The 16,852-nt window shown below is 52.1% G+C and overlaps 1 protein-coding gene across 1 annotated transcript in view; it reads right to left on the reverse strand.

Annotated features, from left to right (window-relative positions):
* Positions 1–2,033: 2,033 nt before the first annotated feature.
* The window catches only part of SNX29 (sorting nexin 29), a 577,448-nt gene continuing 562,629 nt past the window's right edge, over positions 2,034–16,852 (reverse strand). Inside the window, exon 20 of the mRNA XM_011962337.1 lies at positions 2,034–2,330. Coding sequence (XP_011817727.1) covers positions 2,201–2,330 — 130 coding nt within the window. The 3' untranslated portion in view covers positions 2,034–2,200. The remainder of the gene's footprint in view (positions 2,331–16,852) is intronic.

Genomic DNA, 16,852 nt, shown 5'->3' on the forward strand with positions numbered 1-16,852 from the left:
ACTTCAAAATGACCGATGTGGCATAAACCCACCATGAGGGGCCAAGACAGATGGCAGCTAGAGCCAGATGGCAGCTTCAGCTTTTAGACAGTCCCTGCCTCAGTCTGAGGGCACTCAGTTGCCAGCCACATGGGCTGATGTGCACTGCGGCCCTGGAATTTCCAATAAAGCATGTGTATTGGCCAGGTGCAGTGGCTGACACCTGCAATCCCAGCACTTTGGGAGGCTGAGGTGGATCACGAGGTCAGGAGATCAAGACCATCCTGGAGAACACAGTGAAACCCCGCCTTTCCTAAAAATCCAAAAAAATTAGCCAGGCGTGGTGGTGGGCGCCTGTAGTCCCAGCTTCTCCGGAGGCTGAGGCAGGAGAATGGCGTGGACTCGGGAAGCGACGGAGCTTGCAGTGAGTACAGATTGGGCCACTGCACTCGAGCCTGGGCAACAGAACGAGAGTCTGTCTCAAAAAAAAAAAAAAACGTGTATTGCAGCAACGTTGGCAGGTGAGTGGGACAGAGACCAGGCTGCCTTTTCGGGATGTCTCGGGTCCTCCAGACTCGAAAACTGACTACAGGGTCCCCACCTCCATGCACACTCCGGCTCAGTCAGTCTCACCAGGGCATGGCTTACCTGGCCCAAAGTCCCCTAGGAAGTCATATAGGCCTCGGATTCTCTGGGGCCCTGTGTGTGAGTGATCTCAGCCTTAAAGGCCATGAACAATTTTCCTTCTTGCTGTGGAGGGGAAGGCAGAGCATAAACCTTCCAGATGATTCTCCAGAGATTTCCTCGAGCCAGGAAATGCTCCATGCTCACCTGGGCAGTACACATTTTAACCCACTGAGTTGAAGCAGGTCCAGGACAAGCCCATGGCTTGCCATCTAACTATCGCCTTCCACCCACTTCTGTCCTCAGGTTCCACTGCGTCTCTGCCTCAGCTTAAGGCGGAATGCACTAACTTATTCTTGCATAGTGCATTTCACGACCTCCTTCCTGATTATTTTACCCCAGAAATGCAAACTGCCTCAACGGTGCTGAGCATGAGAGGATAGCCCTCGTCCTGCGAGGGGCTCTGGTGTGAGCTCACTGGAGGAGGAGCCCCAGGGGCCGCCCAGTTGCTGGTCCCCGTCCTCCTCTCCACCTGCCAAGGGCCCCTGTACTCTGAGAGCCATCCTAGCATGCAAGGAAGAGGAAGACTCCATCTTAGGGGATGCAGAGTTCTGTTCCCAAGGCCAATGTTAGCTGGGCAGACGGGGGATAGAAAATGTCTTTAGTGGAGAGAAACATGATCTGTTCAGTGTCCATGCTCGGTCGAAGTTTAGAGACATGGAGCCTGGTTTGAAAACCATGGAACCTTCTGCTAGTGGTTCCCGGAGCCAAGTCTCTCATGATGGTGAGGCCAAGGCCACTTTGGACAAGCTACAAGCTGGATGGCGCCGGGTTACCAGGTTACTGCTGATGACTGGGTCAGATGTCCAAGTCCCCCCTCCAAGCCTGGGGAGGGCCTTGGCCTCAGGCTCCCGAGGGCACTGGTCCTTCTTGAAGCCAGCCGTGGGGAAGGTAGGAGAAGTTCCGTGAACTCAAGTTAAATACCACTAACGGCTCCTTGCCAAGGCCACAGGAATATCCCTTGGGAGAAGTGAGCGGTGACACGGCTGGCTGTCTAATGACCATTGGTGGAGAATGCAGTGAAAGGAACCAGATTCCCTCCCCACTGCGAATCCCAGGCATCCCTAGATTGGGCCAGGCAATAACTTGAAACAGGAAAAAGAGTCGAACAGTCATTCTAGGCCCCGTGTGGGAAAGAGTGGAGAGGCTGGCTCTACAGGAACCTTCCTGGGTATGGGATAAGCTGTGCATCTCACCCAGGGGGCACCAAGCCTGACCTGGTGCCCACCCTCCTGCCAGCCCTGAACTGCTGGAGGTGAACGAACAGCCCCTGCAGCCCAGGGCAGCCCCCAGGAGCAGAAGGACCGTGTGCTGCAGTCTGTCCAGCGAGGCACTGCCTTGCTCTCTGGGGTCAGGGACCATGTGGCTCCAAGACTGACCAGTTTAATCAGGGTGTCGTGTAACTGGTGTGGATCGTGTGCTCTCAGGGTCACCGGGTGGGCGTGGTCGTCACGCGGAGGTGAGGGGCCAGCGGCAGTGGCTGGGGTGGAGGCAGCTGGCGCGACGCGTAGGGCCCGTGGCTGGGGTTCCATCGAGGTCAGAGGTCGCCGCTCTGGGGCTCCACGTTGCGCGTCTCCCGGGGCTGACCTCGGGACAGTTTGGGGAAGCGGGAAGCCGCTTTGGGCCGGTTGTTCTTGTTCACAGGCTCTCCGGGTGGGGCAATGTCGCTGGAAGAGCAGAGAATCAGGTTAAGTCTGGGGCGTTGAGACGCAAAAGACCACGGGCCGGGAAGGGAGCCAGGTGTGTGGGCAGCAGGGGGGATGTGGTTGGGTACTGTGGGCCGGCTCATTGGAGCAGCCTCTGACTGGTAAGTGCCCCCTGGAGAAATGAGAAACCTGTATTGTCACATGAACTTCCTGTCTTTTTAAAGTGTTCCAAGGCTCCAACCAAGCTTGGCTGTGAGTCTGAGCTAGCTCACGGTACCACTGTCCCAGCTTCATTTTAAGGTTATGAAAGAATGTTCTAGGCATAGATGTCTTCCCCACGTTTTCTTTCATCTTCCAGCACAGGTCCAGTTCCAAGTCTAAGGCGACTTTGGAGAACACTGTAAAGTCATAAAAGATGTGTAGCAAAACACAGCAGAGGGACTTGCTGTGGAACTGATCCTGAGAAAATCATCAGGCCCTAGGCCCCGGTCTAGTTATAAGGTGGCTGGGCATGGTATCGTGTTTAACAACCAGGAACAGCGAGATACCACCAAGAGGGGGACACGGATCTTGGTTCTGAAGCAACACAGCACAGCATGTGTGGGTCCCAGGGCACACTTCTGAGGGGACATACAGAGTAGAGGCCGGGAGGCTGCACCCTGAGAGTGGAAGGGGCTCAGCAGGGAGTCTCGTGTTGCAGTTGCATTTTTAAAAAACTATTTTCTTGGGACAGAGTCTCAACTTTGTTGCCTAGGTTAGAGTGCAATGGTGCAGTCGTAGCTCGCTGCAGCCTCGACCTCTCCTGGGCTCAAGCGATCTTCCCACCTCAGCTGCCTGAGCAGCTGGGGCTGTAGGTACTAGCCACCATGCCTGGCTAATTTTTTAAGCTTTTTGTACAGATGGGGTCTTGCTCTGTTGCTCAGGCTGGTCTCAAGTGATCCTCATGCTTAGCCTCCCAAAGTGCTGGGATTCCAGGTGTGAGCCACTGTGCCTGGCCAATCCTTAACCACACTTGAAAAGCCCCCTTTGCTAGCTAACGGGACATGTAAAATCGGGCTGGGAATGTTCTGTCAATGGTAGGCTATTTGAATAGGAAGTAAACATCAACAAGACGCAGCAGCTGATAAGAATGATCTCTAAGTGCTAAGATTACAGATGTTAGAAAACAGACATAAGAAAAATTGTCTACAATAAATATCTCACTGAGACAAAATGCTTTAAAACAAGACAAAAACCTACTAGGACCACTGTTGACTCCTGCATCCTGAGCACCTGTGTGCTGTCATAGCTTTCTGGACGTAAGCCCTCTGGATCCTGCAAGGGAAGGCAGGACCCTAGCCACAGCTAGCTCCGCCCTATTTGTGGCTCAGGGAGGACAAGGGCCACTTAGTGTCAGATCAGGATCCTCCACCCCCAGCTGTCTCCAAGCCGTTTCACACACCAAATGAGTTAAGGGGAGACTTGTGTTCATAAAGAAATCCATTCTGCTAGAGGGTCCCTGCAGGGTTCCCTGAAATAGCCCAATGTGTCTTCATGCATCTCAGGAGTGATTCTCTTTATGATGATCTGGTTTGCGTTGCACCGTTCCAGCCGTTTCAGGGACACAGCCACTGTGAGTGAAACGGCTCTCGTTTCAAGTTTGACACCTTGATAAGCTAACAAAATGAAAGACCCCTATTAATGATTGCCTTCTCCTGTAAGTCACGTTGGGCTTTGCCTTCTGTGCATGGATGAAAAAAACCTTTGACCTTGAACAAAGCTGGAGATGCTCTGAATCATCTCTGAGCCCGTCCAGCCTGGTGTGTGCCGCCCATTCCTCCTTTAGGTGGGCGTCTGGCTGCAGGCCCAAAGCAAACATGCCCCTCTTACTTCAAAGGATGACCGGCCTTACCAGAAGCCTCTTTATCCCTGGAGCCTCCTGAGAGGATGGTTTGAAGATGCTGGAGGGAGGTCTTTGCTCACGGTGTAGGGGGACTGACTCTTAGAAAGATAAAGGCAGGCTTGGATGTAAATGTCAGTTTAAAGCGATGCCCTCACAATCCCCTCCTGTCACGCTGTTCAGATCGACCAGCCACTCCTTAGCCTGCAACCACGGCCATCAGTCAGCACAGCCAGGACGAACCTGGCCTGCAATGACCAGAGCCTGGGGAGGAGCCCTGGAGGTAACTGGCTCTGAGAGTGGTTGGGAGAGGCCAGTGCCTTGCTGGTTGTGAAAGAAGAGGTACCAGCTGGTGGGGTGAGGATGCTTTTATAACAAACGGTACCTGCCATGCGCAGGGGTGGAGAGAGGGTGGGGCTCTGAGGCAGATGCCTCTGTTCAGTCCTGCTGTGGATGGTGCTGTCTGAGCCTTGGTTTCCTTGTCTGTCATTTGGGGATGACAACGGTGAGCACATCCTAGTGCTGTGGCAGGGATTCGAGGGCTACCTGAAGCCACCAACTAGCTGTGTTTCTGTAGGCAAATGCCTGCCGTCTGAGCCTTGGACAGAATAAAGGTATGGTGGTTTTATGCATCATGGGGATCCAGTGTCTACACTGACAATGACTAGGCAGCATTGAACAGTCAAACACACACAGGCTGTGCCACCAGACACCATGCTGGGCACGAAGGCGTGCAGAAGTGGCCTTGGGCTTGGAGAGGCACAGTTCCATTGAGGATGGGGAGGGCAGACCCTGGACAGATCACTGGGATAGAAGCACGGGGCGGTGGGGGAGGGGGAATGCCCCCATGAGGGGGAACCCAGGTGGTTCGGAGCAGGGCACAGAGGGCTTCCTGGAAGAGGCAGAGGCGTGGAGAGTGAGCAGGAGTGAGCTGAGGGTCACTGTCCGAAGGGCCCTCTAGCTGGGAAGATGAGCAGAGGTGAAGTGGCGGGCCACTGGGGAGGGGTAGACTTGTAGCCGGGCAGACCCAGCCTAGCTGCTTCCTCTGCCTGGAATGCAGGGTTAGCTCAGGGCGTGTACTTGAGCAGTCACAGGGCTCTGTCTGTCTGATGTCCGTGCCTGGCACCTGGGGCCTCCCAGTGAGTGTTGGCTGCTGTGGTTGATGGTGTGACAGTGGGCTCATGTGACATGCGGATGGTTCAGTCCTCCAGGCCCTGTGGAGCAGAGCCGTGTCTTGGGCCACAGGCTTGGTGGCTGGTGAGACCAGTGGACCTGGGTGGGCTGGCGGCACGGCTACTGTGATGGCTCCTGAGAACCCAGGGTGAGGATGGGCAGACGAGGCTGCGGGACGATGGGCTTCATTCGGGACAAGTTGAGAGGATCACCCCTGCAGAAATCTGCCTGGAACAGGGACTTCAGTGAGTGTGTGACGGACGGAAAACCCGGACTGCTGGGCACAGTGGGCTTGAGCGGAGAGTGCTGGTGGCTGCTGGCATATGAGGCGGAATCTCTTGTCAACCGCCATCTCTGTAGGTCGAGAATAGCCTAATACTGGTAATGCTGTCTGGCTGAATACCAGGATCTGAAGGTGTGGGGTGGGTGGGACTAGGAGTGTGTAAACTGGGGAAGAAAGCAGGCTGATGAGAATAGAAGAGACAGGGCCAGTACTTATCGAGAAAGAAGGAGACCCCACATTCCCCCACTGGGCCCGTCCCCTACAGGGGAGAGATGAGGCCAGTGCCATGCTCACTCCAGGAGTGGCATCCAACAGTAGAGATATGGGCTGTAGTCAGACGCTTCCCAGGGAAGCTGAAAGGCCTTACATTTACAATGACAGCCTTTAATAAGATCCATTGATTTTTTTCCCCCCTCTAAAACCAAGGCTCCCTCCAGCCCCTGCTGCAAATGCCTCCTCCCAACAGCATCCTCAGAGTGAAATTCCCATGCGTCACAGCCCTTGTTAGCTGGCGACTTCTGCCTCGTGTACCAGTGAGACTTCCGGAATGACGGTACCATTTCTTACCCGGCTTCACTGATAGAAGCTAGCCACCAAGAAGCAGACTGTCTCTTGTCTGGCATGACTGCATTTTTTAACAAAGTGGGCTTGCAGCTCTGGGGCCTAAGGGAGAGACGAATGCATTGGACAAGGTACGTTCTGTTCCTGCTCCCCAGCAGGGACTGTGTTAATGCTGGGACTAGTCTGTTCTAGTTTTGCAAACAAGAAAAAGGGGGTCTGGACGGCAATCCATGAGAATGGATTGCCAAAGGCCTTAACTCCATATTCAGAGTCAGAAAACTTGGGTTCCTTCTGTTAGACACTACAGACCTTGGAGAAAGATCCATAACCTCTGCAAGACACAGCTTTCTGATGTGTGAAGTGAGGACAATAGTGCCAATCATACATCACTCAATGCATATGTATGCGGTTGGCAATAATTAGAAATAGATATGGCTCTTTTGATACCCTGCAATAAGAAGGTAAGAGGCACGAGTGAAGTCTGGCCAGCAAATTCATAGCAACTTTTACTGGTAGAAGCATCTAATACACCAAAGGAACTGGGTAGAGAGTTTTTCTCTTCTAGAGATGGGGGTCTCCCTAGGGGGCGCAGGATGGTCTCAAACTCCTGGGTTCAAGTGATCCTCTCACCTCAGCCTCCCAAGTGCTGGGATTACGGGCATGAGCCACCCTACCCACCCAAGGAGGCGTCTACAAAGATTTTACAAACTGCCAAAATACAGCATACTTCCCAAACTACCTCCTGTTCCCAGGGCAACCCCTCAACTCCCTGCCCCGGGGGGAAGGGGGCTAGAGGGAGCTTGAGTGGAAGCTTCTCTGAAAAGCCCATCCTCATATGTCTAGACATTGCAGGTCTTCTGCTGCCTGGTCCCGATACAGTAGAGGCGTCAGTAGGGCTACGTAGATGGGGAGAGATGGGTATTCAGCAGGGATATTTACGGACAGCCTGAAGAAATAAAAGGCAGTGAGTGCAAATGGGTGGGGGTTCCAGTCTTAAGACAGCTCGGCACATGAGGGTGGGGAAATTGTGGCCGTTCTGTCAAGAATGAGAGAGTGCCATCTCTGCCATTCTTCCTGTTCCTGTTGGCTCTGGGGAGTTCAAGACAAAAGACTCAGTTTCTAGGGGCCAGGACAGCCTGTGAGATGTGCTAGACAAGGAGGCCTAACGAAGCCACCACCCAAGGGTGCAGATCCCTCAGCTAGTGGTGCGAGATGACTCAACATCTTTCAGACTTGGGGAGCAGTCTTCCCGTTTTTTGTTTTTGAGATGGGGTCTTGGTCTGTTGCCCAGGCTGGAATGCAGTGGTGAAATCTCAGCTCACTGCAAGCTCCACCTCCCGGGTTCATGCCATTCTCCTGCCTCAGCCTCCCGAGTAGCTGGGACTACAGGCGCCCACCACCACGTCCAGCTAATTTTTGTATTTTTAGTAGAGACGGAGTTTTCACTGTGTTATAGCCAGGATGGTCTCGATCTCCTGACCTCATGATCTGCCTCTCTTGGACTCCCAGAGTCCCCCCATTTACTGGCCCTATTCCTTGAGCCACTTATGTTATTCACCCTATTAGGTTGCTAAATTTACTAATGAAGGACATACTACAAGAAACAAAGTCCATTTGTTTTCAGCATTGTGGGTGAAATATATCAATGTGATAAAGGAGTGGCTCAGGATAGCGGCCACACATCTAGGGTGACAGACTTTCAGAGCCATGGATCCAGATCCTGACGCTCCTCTGGTACCTGGAGGGTGGGTACCAGGAGGCCACTTTCAGGGTGTGAGCCTCAGAATCCCAGCATCATGGATGTGGGAAGTGACATCCCTGAGCCCAGAGTCACCCCACCTGGAGCTGGGATGAGGACAGGCCGTGCCCTTTCCCAGGCTCCACTGTTACTGTCTTCTGTGCATCTCCTATATGACATTCCGTACCTTTATTTTTCGGTGACCTTGGCCTTTGCAACAATATTCATGAACACGGTTTTAAAGGCACATTGAAGAATTTGAGAAGCTTTTCTTATGTACCAGCCCTCGTTCCTTGGCTGCCCCTCGTATTGGGTGAATGTTTGCTTCTTACTATGCTGGTTTTTGCAATATGGACAAATCTCAAGTGTGTCGTGAAATTCCCAGAGCTGCCCCACAGCTGAGTCCATTCATAGGCTGCTCCGGAAAAGGCAAAACTAGGAGCGACAGAGAACAGATCCGGGTTGCCAGGGGTTGACTATAGAGGAACGCTAGGGGATTTGGGGGTAAAGGAGCTGTTCTGTACCTTGGTGGTGGCGGCCACAGGACTCCATGCATTTGTCAACATTCACCAAACTACACCATAAAAACGAGAAATGGTATGAGAATTGGTACCACGGTAGGCTTCAATCTCAAACTTCAAGAGGGCAGTATCTGTAAATCTAGACTTGTAAATCTAGACTTTTTCGGGGTGAAAGAGCCCCTCCGGGAAGACCCTGATAGCCTGAAGCTCTCAGGTCAGGGATCTTTGTCCCTGTCTCTGGGCAGAAAGCAGGGGTCTTTTCGGGGTGAAAGAGCCCCTCCGGGAAGACCCTGATAGCCTGAAGCTCTCAGGTCAGGGATCTTTGTCCCTGTCTCTGGGCAGAAAGCAGGGGTCTTGGGGACAGTCTGAGATGACTCCTGGCTGTGTCATTCACCAGCAGGGGTACTTGGGCCGGGTCACGATGCTCCTCTCTGGGACTCGGATTCCTCGCCTGTGAAGGGGCATCAAAGTCAAACTACTGAGCCGCATGCACTTCAAATGGGTGAATTGTATGGTGCGTGATCTGTATCTTGAGCTGTTTTAAAAAGTGGTGCAACAATACATGAAGGGGAAATCGCAGGATCTGCTTTGCAGGTTCTTGAGACAAAGCCGCGGATCATGCTGGATGCTGGGATGGAGCGCGGCTCGTGGGGGTGCTGCTTACTTGAATACCCTCACCATTCACTGCTGAACTTGGCTTTGGCCACCTCCGGCAGGGTTCACTCCTCCTCTGCGAACCCTGTGTTCAGGTCAGACCTAGTATTGCCAGAGCCATTTTGGGGTCACACAGGGAGGGAATGGACTTAGAAACGCAGTTCTAACTACTGGGCAGAAAACACGGGAAGGAAATGGCACAGAGGATTCATCCCCAAATCCACGAGGGGTCGGGCCCTCCTAGGTTGCAGGGTCCATTGCCACCAACCTGGGAAACTCTGGGGACATCACTTCCCCTGGGCTGCAGCTGGCGCTGAGCTCATCTGGAAGGCAACTGGAGAAAGTGTAGAAAAAAACTCGTGGGACACCACGGTCACTTAGGAAACAGCCCGTGCGTCCCCATGGCACTGCCTCCTCCCCTCCCAGGAGAGGGATGTAAGCTGCGGTAATGAGCCCCCTACCAGGCCATGCGTGGGGGCTGACACACATGCTAGGTATTCATTTCAGAAACTCCATCCTCCCCGCTGCTGGCATCTACAGCAGCACCGGGAGAGTTGGGGCGAAGGGGGTTTGTGAGGGCACCCGCCAAGGGGCCCCAGGGGTGGCTGTTCTTTTCAATAAGCCTCTGGGGTGCACTGCATGGTGCCCTGTCACCAGCATATCCGGCTGAAATTGATCTGACAGCCTCAACTGCTCATCAGTGAAAACGGCTGCCAGGAGCGACTAGCTTTATCATTACGGTTCACCTGTGATCTGGGTTTAGGCGAACTGGTCAGTATTTCATTTAGTAGGAGCTGCCTTCATAGGGAGGAGGGCTGGGTCTCTGTAACACAGGTAGGACCGAGCTGTGTGCAGTAGGGATGTGGCCAACATCCTCCACGACCCAGCTCCGTGATAAGTCTGTGCATGTACTAGTTTGAAAATCCAGTTCTGCTTCCGGGACGTGGAAATCATGGAGAATGTGCTTCCTGCATCTTAGGCCCTTGTATCTGTGGAGTGGGAGGGAGTGGCGCTGTACTGCCTTCTGTACCCGTGTGGTCTTGGGGGTCCCAATGGGTGGTGTCAGAGCATACCAGGCTGAACAGCCTTTGAATTCGTTCCTGGGCAACACCTGGGCCTCAGGATTGCGTGATGGGTGCCCCGTGAAATCCAATTCCACTGTGAACTATGCTGACATCCACCAAGGCTTTTACCTCCTGCCTCTTGGTTTGAAATGGGTCTCCACGACTTCCACCATCCACACAAGCGACCCAGGAATAACAGATTCTCATACCATCCTTAAGCCGGCCACGTGAAGGGGGGTGCTGCAATTACCATCCCAATCTTGTGGGTGTGGAAAATAAAGCAGGGAGGGTAAATCCTATGGCTGATGAGGAGCAGAGGCTGGTCTTGATCTCGAATGTGCGGTCTGAGCCCAGAGTCCATGACTAGATGCAAATGCATCCAAGCCCAGCCCCCAAGACACTACAGTTAGTTGGGGGCAGAAGTGGGTGTGTGACAAGGCAGCTGTTGCTCGCTGCTTTGAGAAGGACAGATGGACAGAGTCTCAGGAGCCACACTGAGCAAGGTTTCAACCATAAATACACATGGTCCGGAACGTGGAGGCCAGGACAGGCATGCCCAGAAAAGCAGGAGGTACATGCGACTCCCAGAGAAGAACCCAAAAGACTTAGGGCAGGGGACAAGGGATGCCTGCAGGACAGACACTGTGGCTTTTGGGAACTAAACTCAAAATACTGAGGGTACCACCTATGACCAGATGCATGTAAATCCCCCACCCAGCACTTTTTCATGATCTTTTGAGTGTGCTTTCAATAATGCTGTGACGTTGCTGCTAGGTTCACTGATATTTTAAGCTTCAGGCTTTTCTTCTGCAAACTCTGGCTGTGTAGTTGCTCTTCTACAAGCACAAGTCAAATGGTGAAAAGGGAAAGCAGTAAGAATCTAGAGAATCCTGTCATTTAAAAAAGTATTTAAAAAGGAGTGATACACGCTCATTGCTTCAAAAAAAACAGCTTGTCAACCCACCGTTTGTGGTTAGAGTAGTATACAGTTCTCTAGTCATTTTTCTACATGTGTTTGTCATGCTACGTATCCCAAAATGAAAGTAAAGTTGCTTTGAAATTTGGTATTGCTTTAAATCAAAACATTCTGGCCTTGGATATGCCAGAGACGATGGTGGAAATGGCCTGGAAGATAGTAACGATGAAGGTGCTGTGTAAGTCTCGCGGAGTGACTGCTGTGAGGCTGGGTGTCACTATTTCATCTATTTCTTGCTGTCCTCACCATGGGAGATGGGAAGTTCTAGAAGTTACTGCCCCTGGCCCACATTAGAGAAGTAGAATGTGGCTTACATTCGGGTTCAGGGCCATGCCCAAGGTCCCGTGGCAGCAGTCCCCAACCTTTTTGGCACCAGAGACCAGTTTTGTATAAGATAATTTTTCCACAGGCTCGGGGGGTGGGGATGGTTTTGAGATAAAGTACATTACATTTGTACATTATATTTCTATTACCACATTGCTATAAATAATAATTACACAACTCACCATAATGTAGAACCACTGGGAGCCCTGAGCTTGTTTTCCTGCAACTAGACAGTCCCTTCTGGGGGCGATGGGAGATGTTGAGAGATCAGGTATTACATTCTCATAAAGAGCACGCAGCCTAGATCCCTCGTATGTGCAGTTTACAGTAGGCTTTGCACTCCTATGAGAATCAAATGCCACTGCTGATGTCAGGAGGCGGAGCTCAGGCAGTGATGTCAGTGATGGGGAGTGGCTGTAAATACAGAGGAGGCTCTGCTCACCTGCTGTGTAGCCCAGTTTCTAACAGGCTACGGACTGGGTACTGGTCCAGGGGTTGGGGACCCCTGGCCTATGGGACAGAAAAGGGACCCAAACCCGATCCGACTACTACTTATCCTGGGCTAAGGGGCAGAGGACAGGGCGGTAGGCCTCGAGGTTTCCAGGAAGACGTTGCAGTTATGACCTGTGAATTTACTTGCTTAAAAGGAGTCTTTTCTCTCTCTCCCCCAATATCTGTATAAAGTCTCTTAATTCCTCTATTATCTGAAAAATGGGGCCAATATCAACCACCTATGAGATTAAACAGGACAAGACATTTAGAATCCGAAGCAAACTCGGGCACATTCTCTGCAAATGGGCTGCCTCTGGCCCTGTTGTAGATCTTGGCGACTGCGGACCTGTCCCTGGGGAGCACCATCAGGTGGATAAACAAGATGTACAACTTGTGAAGATCACCCAACGGGCCTGACGAGTGTTGGGGACAAAGCCAAGTCTTAGGGAGCCTTGTGATGAGGCACGTACAGCACCCCCGTAGAAACGGAATGGGGCTGGATTCGGATCCCAGGCATAAGGCCAGTAGTAGGATGGGGGGATGGAGAACGGATTTCTTTTGAGCTTGGGGCCTGGACTGTGGGAGCAGCTGGGGCAGGGGACAGGTGTCTGGATCCACCATGGACGGAGGACTGAGAGGCATGGCACTGGGACGCATGCATCCCCGGGGTAAACAGTGCCCATTAAAAACTAAAGATGCAGTGTGCCTAACTTTCAAGGATGGCTTAAGTTCATAGAGCAGTCTACCAATGCTTTTTAGACGTCAGCTTTCACCATTTCAAGGCTAAAAGATGGCTCTGGGTAAAATTCAGATCATGACCGATGGCTGTGATGCTGAGGGCCTCTTTGTTGGTAGCCCGTGGTCACCTTAAGTGGGTACCTCAGGTTTCAGAGCTGGCTCGGGCAGGGCCTCATATATCATCTACTAGGGCAGGCTAAAGAGAGGCTGCGTGATGGTTCTGCTGGGGTAAACTGCCTAGCTTTCCAAGGATGGAAAGGATTCTCCCTGAATCCTGCTGCTGTTCTCATTCTCAGTTGCACCTGTCCCCACTTTCCATGGGATGCTCAGAGCACATCGTGCCTCTGTTGTAATCCCAGTCACTTCCCTCGCAGTGCTCTCTCCACCACAGCACCCAGCCCAACCAACCCTGGCCAGAAACTTAAGCTGAAGACCCACAGGAAGACAGAGTGGTGAACGGAAAATGCAGCCTGCCTGCCCCGCGGACTTGAGTCCTCCAGTTCCTGTAAGATCATACCGGAGCTGAAAAATGTCACATCACAATGCACCACACTACTCCTATGTCTGAGGTGATGCTGGTGTCAAGCCTACTGCACTGCCAGTCATAGAAAAGATTTGGGCCGGGCGTGGTGGCTCACTTGAGGTCAGCAGTTAGAGATGAGACTGGCCAACATGGTGACACCCTGTCTCATTCTTTGGGTGTGGTGGGATGTTCCTAGAATCCCAGCTACTTGGGAGGCTGAGGCAGGAAAATCACTTGAACTCAAGACGTTCCGGTGAGCCGAGACCACGCCACTGCACCCCAGCCCGGGTAACAGAGCAAGATTCCACCTCAAAAAATGTAAACAATTTAAAGGGAGAAAAAAAAAAAACATCATCAGTAGGGATGCAAAGAAATGTTTTTTACACTGCATAAGTATTATGAAAGTCAAGAGTTTTAAGAAAACTTTATAAAGGCTAATTATTAAAGGAAAATGTCTTATAAATGTAGTATAGCGTAGGGGTCCCACATTTGTAAAGTCCCCTAGTGCACGTGACATCCTGAGCTTTCACCTTTCCCTACCACTCACCCAGAACCACTTCCAGTCCTACAGGCTCCAGTCATGGGCAGGGCTGTAGGCAGGTGGATCATTTTTCATCTCTTACCCTTTGTAGATACACGAATTCCGCTGTGTTGCAGGTGCCCATGGTATCCAGTACGCTCATGTATTGCATAGGTTTGTGTACATGAGCACACTCTGAGGTTCACACACCACCGCAATCACCTAACGACCCCTCTCTCAGAACGTATCCCCATCGTTGGGCGACACGTGATTATTTTGCACTGGACACCCTGTGCTAGGCCCCAACGGACCAAACCAAACGAGTCACTCAAGCCCAATGCCACCTAATTAAGCTACAACAGTATGGAAGCAGGAAGACCCCCATGCAGGCGATTGCAGTCTACCCGAGACAAAAGAAGTCCCCTCTGTTTAACTCTTAACAAAAAAGCAACCTCAGGTAGGTATTAACCGATCCATCATTTGTCCCCACCTCACAAAACCTGTTCTGCCATTGACCACTGGGGGCTCTCATCCTATTTTGTACAATGGAGGCTGCCTCAATTCGTGAATCATAAAAGCCAGTTGGCTCTATATCTAAATTTACTATAATTCTGTCTTTTGACACTGTTCCCTGAGAAGGCATCAGTGTACACCCCCCCTCTGCTACTCCTGACATAAGGACGGAAGAGCCCTGCTCCTGGGGAAGGCTCACCCCTCCATCAGGCTGTTCCCCAATAGCTTCCTCCAGGACTTTGCAGTCCACAACTCCCCTCTCCCGTGACCCCCACCTGCAACAAAGCCGCCTCTCCCTCGGCCTCCCAGGCCCTCTGGCCAGTATTGAGCTCTCCATCCTCCATCCCAGGAGAACTTAAAAGACTGATGGGTAGCAATTGACTTCTTTCTCTCATCTCAACCCCACTACACTTTTAAAGCTCTCAGGAAGGTCACCAGTGACTACTGTGTTGTCAAAGTTAACTGGTGGGCTGGGCACAGTGGCTCACACCTGTAATGCCAGCACTTTGGGAGGCCGAGGCGGGCGCATCACTTGAAGTCAGGAGTTCTCGACCAGCCTGGCCAACATGGTGAAACCCCATCTCTTCTAAAAAATTCAAAAATTAGCCGGGCGTGGTGGCAGGCACCTGTAATCCCAGCTACTCGGGAGGCCGGGAGGCAGTTACAGTGAGCCCAGATCACGCCACGCCACTCTAGCCTGGGTGACGAGCAAAACTGTCTCACACACGCACACAAAAAGGTGGCTTGTTCTAGTTACAAGTCCTCAACCATTCATCTCCACCTCTTCTGAGGTTCGTTCCATCTCTCTGAGGACTGCTTTGCCACTAAATCGTGGAGGGTCCTGGGTCTCTTCTGCCTGCACTCCCCACATGTGCTCTCGTCCATTCGGATGGCTCTCCATAGATCCAAACGGCAAAGCTTCCCAAATTCACTGTCGGCCCTACCTTCCCTCTGGAGCCCTGGAGTCCATGTATCTACCTTGAACATGGCCAAAATGGAAATTGTGGCCAGGTGCAGTGACTCATGCCTCTAATCTCAGCACTTGGGGAGGTAGAGGCAGCTCGACAGCTTGAGCTCGGAGGAGTCTGAGGCCACCCTGGGCCACATAGTGAGACCCTATTGCTACAAAAAAATTAGCCAGATGTGGTGGCGTGTGTCTGTAGTCCACCACCCAGGAGGCAGAGGTGGGAGGACTGCTTGAGCCTGGGAGACAGGCTGTAGTGAGCCGAGATCACACTACTACAGGCGAGGTGACAGACTGAGACAATCTCAAAAAAATTCAGTTTTTGTCCCCATTAAACTTCTGTTCCTCCTCTGGACTTCCATAGTTTGGTAAATGGGGTAAGTGCCAACTCCACTGCTCAAACCAGAACTCTGGGAAGCATCTTAACTTTTCCTTTTCTCCACATTCCATACCAAATCCAACACCCAATTGCCTGTGGCTTCTGCCTCCAGACACGTGTCCACTGCTTCCACTTCTGTCTACTGTATCTCCTAAACCCAGACACCTTCCCTTCTCGCCTCGACCCTTCCTCAGACCAAACCCTTCCATGGCTTCACCACTGCGTTCAGAATCAAATACAAATGTTTCTGCGACGGCTGTAATTCCATTGTCACTTCCTCCAGCACTGCGGGGACTGCCCATCATGCCCTAACTCCTCCTAGAGCTTTTGCCCTTTGCCCAAAAGTCCCCTCTAGTCACCCACTACTGCATTGGTCCCTCAGAGTTTCTTCACAGCATCTGTCACTGAAGCGTCATCTCCCCCGCTATATCCCCAGTGCCTGGTTTTACATTCACTCAACCAGGTGAGTGAAGTCAAAGTGGTCTGTCCTGGTCTAGCTCCTCTACAGCGGACCACTGCCCGCTGGCCCCACGGCCCCTTGGACTTGCCAGCTTAGGGAGGTGTGGTGTGATGCCACGACACCAGCCTCGCAGGCAGAAAGCCCTGGGTTGGATTTCACACACACAGCAACATCTGGGACGTGTCATCCTGGCAAAGCTGTTTAACTTCTCCAACCATCACTTTGAGAAAATAAGACTAATAACCCATACTCATCTCTCTCGTTGAAAGCAGAGATTTATAAGACTGTTAATAAGAAAAGCGCCCTCTAAGCCTCACTCAGTGCAATGCGAGATGGCATGAGTCCAGAGAACAAGTGAGCAAAATACATTTAAAAATTGATAGCCAGGCAGGTGGCGTTACAAGTCAGTGTGATGTAAACAGACCTGATACCACATGCAAAAATACGTAAGGGTTGAGACCGAGACTCCCTGTCATGAAAGCCAGCCTGGGAGATGGCAGCTAGGGGAGTGCCCTCCGGGCATGAGGGGCTCCCACATAGTAACCCGAGGGGCTGGAAAGGCAGTGAGTGCCTGATGGAAGAAAGGCTGACCAATGTGTTTCTCAGTAAGTCCAGTGACATCTGCTGCAACCCTTCCACGTGCCAAGAAGCACCGGGGCTACAACAGGGACTGAGCAAACAGCGCCCCTACTCTCTGGGAAGTCATACCCTGGGCTTGGGCACCCTCATCTCTGTCCTCCATTTCTCCCTGTACCCAGCAGCTGCCTACAATCCAGACTCC

Source organism: Colobus angolensis, unplaced genomic scaffold (genome assembly GCF_000951035.1).
Source record: "Colobus angolensis palliatus isolate OR3802 unplaced genomic scaffold, Cang.pa_1.0 Scaffold116, whole genome shotgun sequence".
NCBI classification, from domain to species: domain Eukaryota; kingdom Metazoa; phylum Chordata; class Mammalia; order Primates; family Cercopithecidae; genus Colobus; species Colobus angolensis.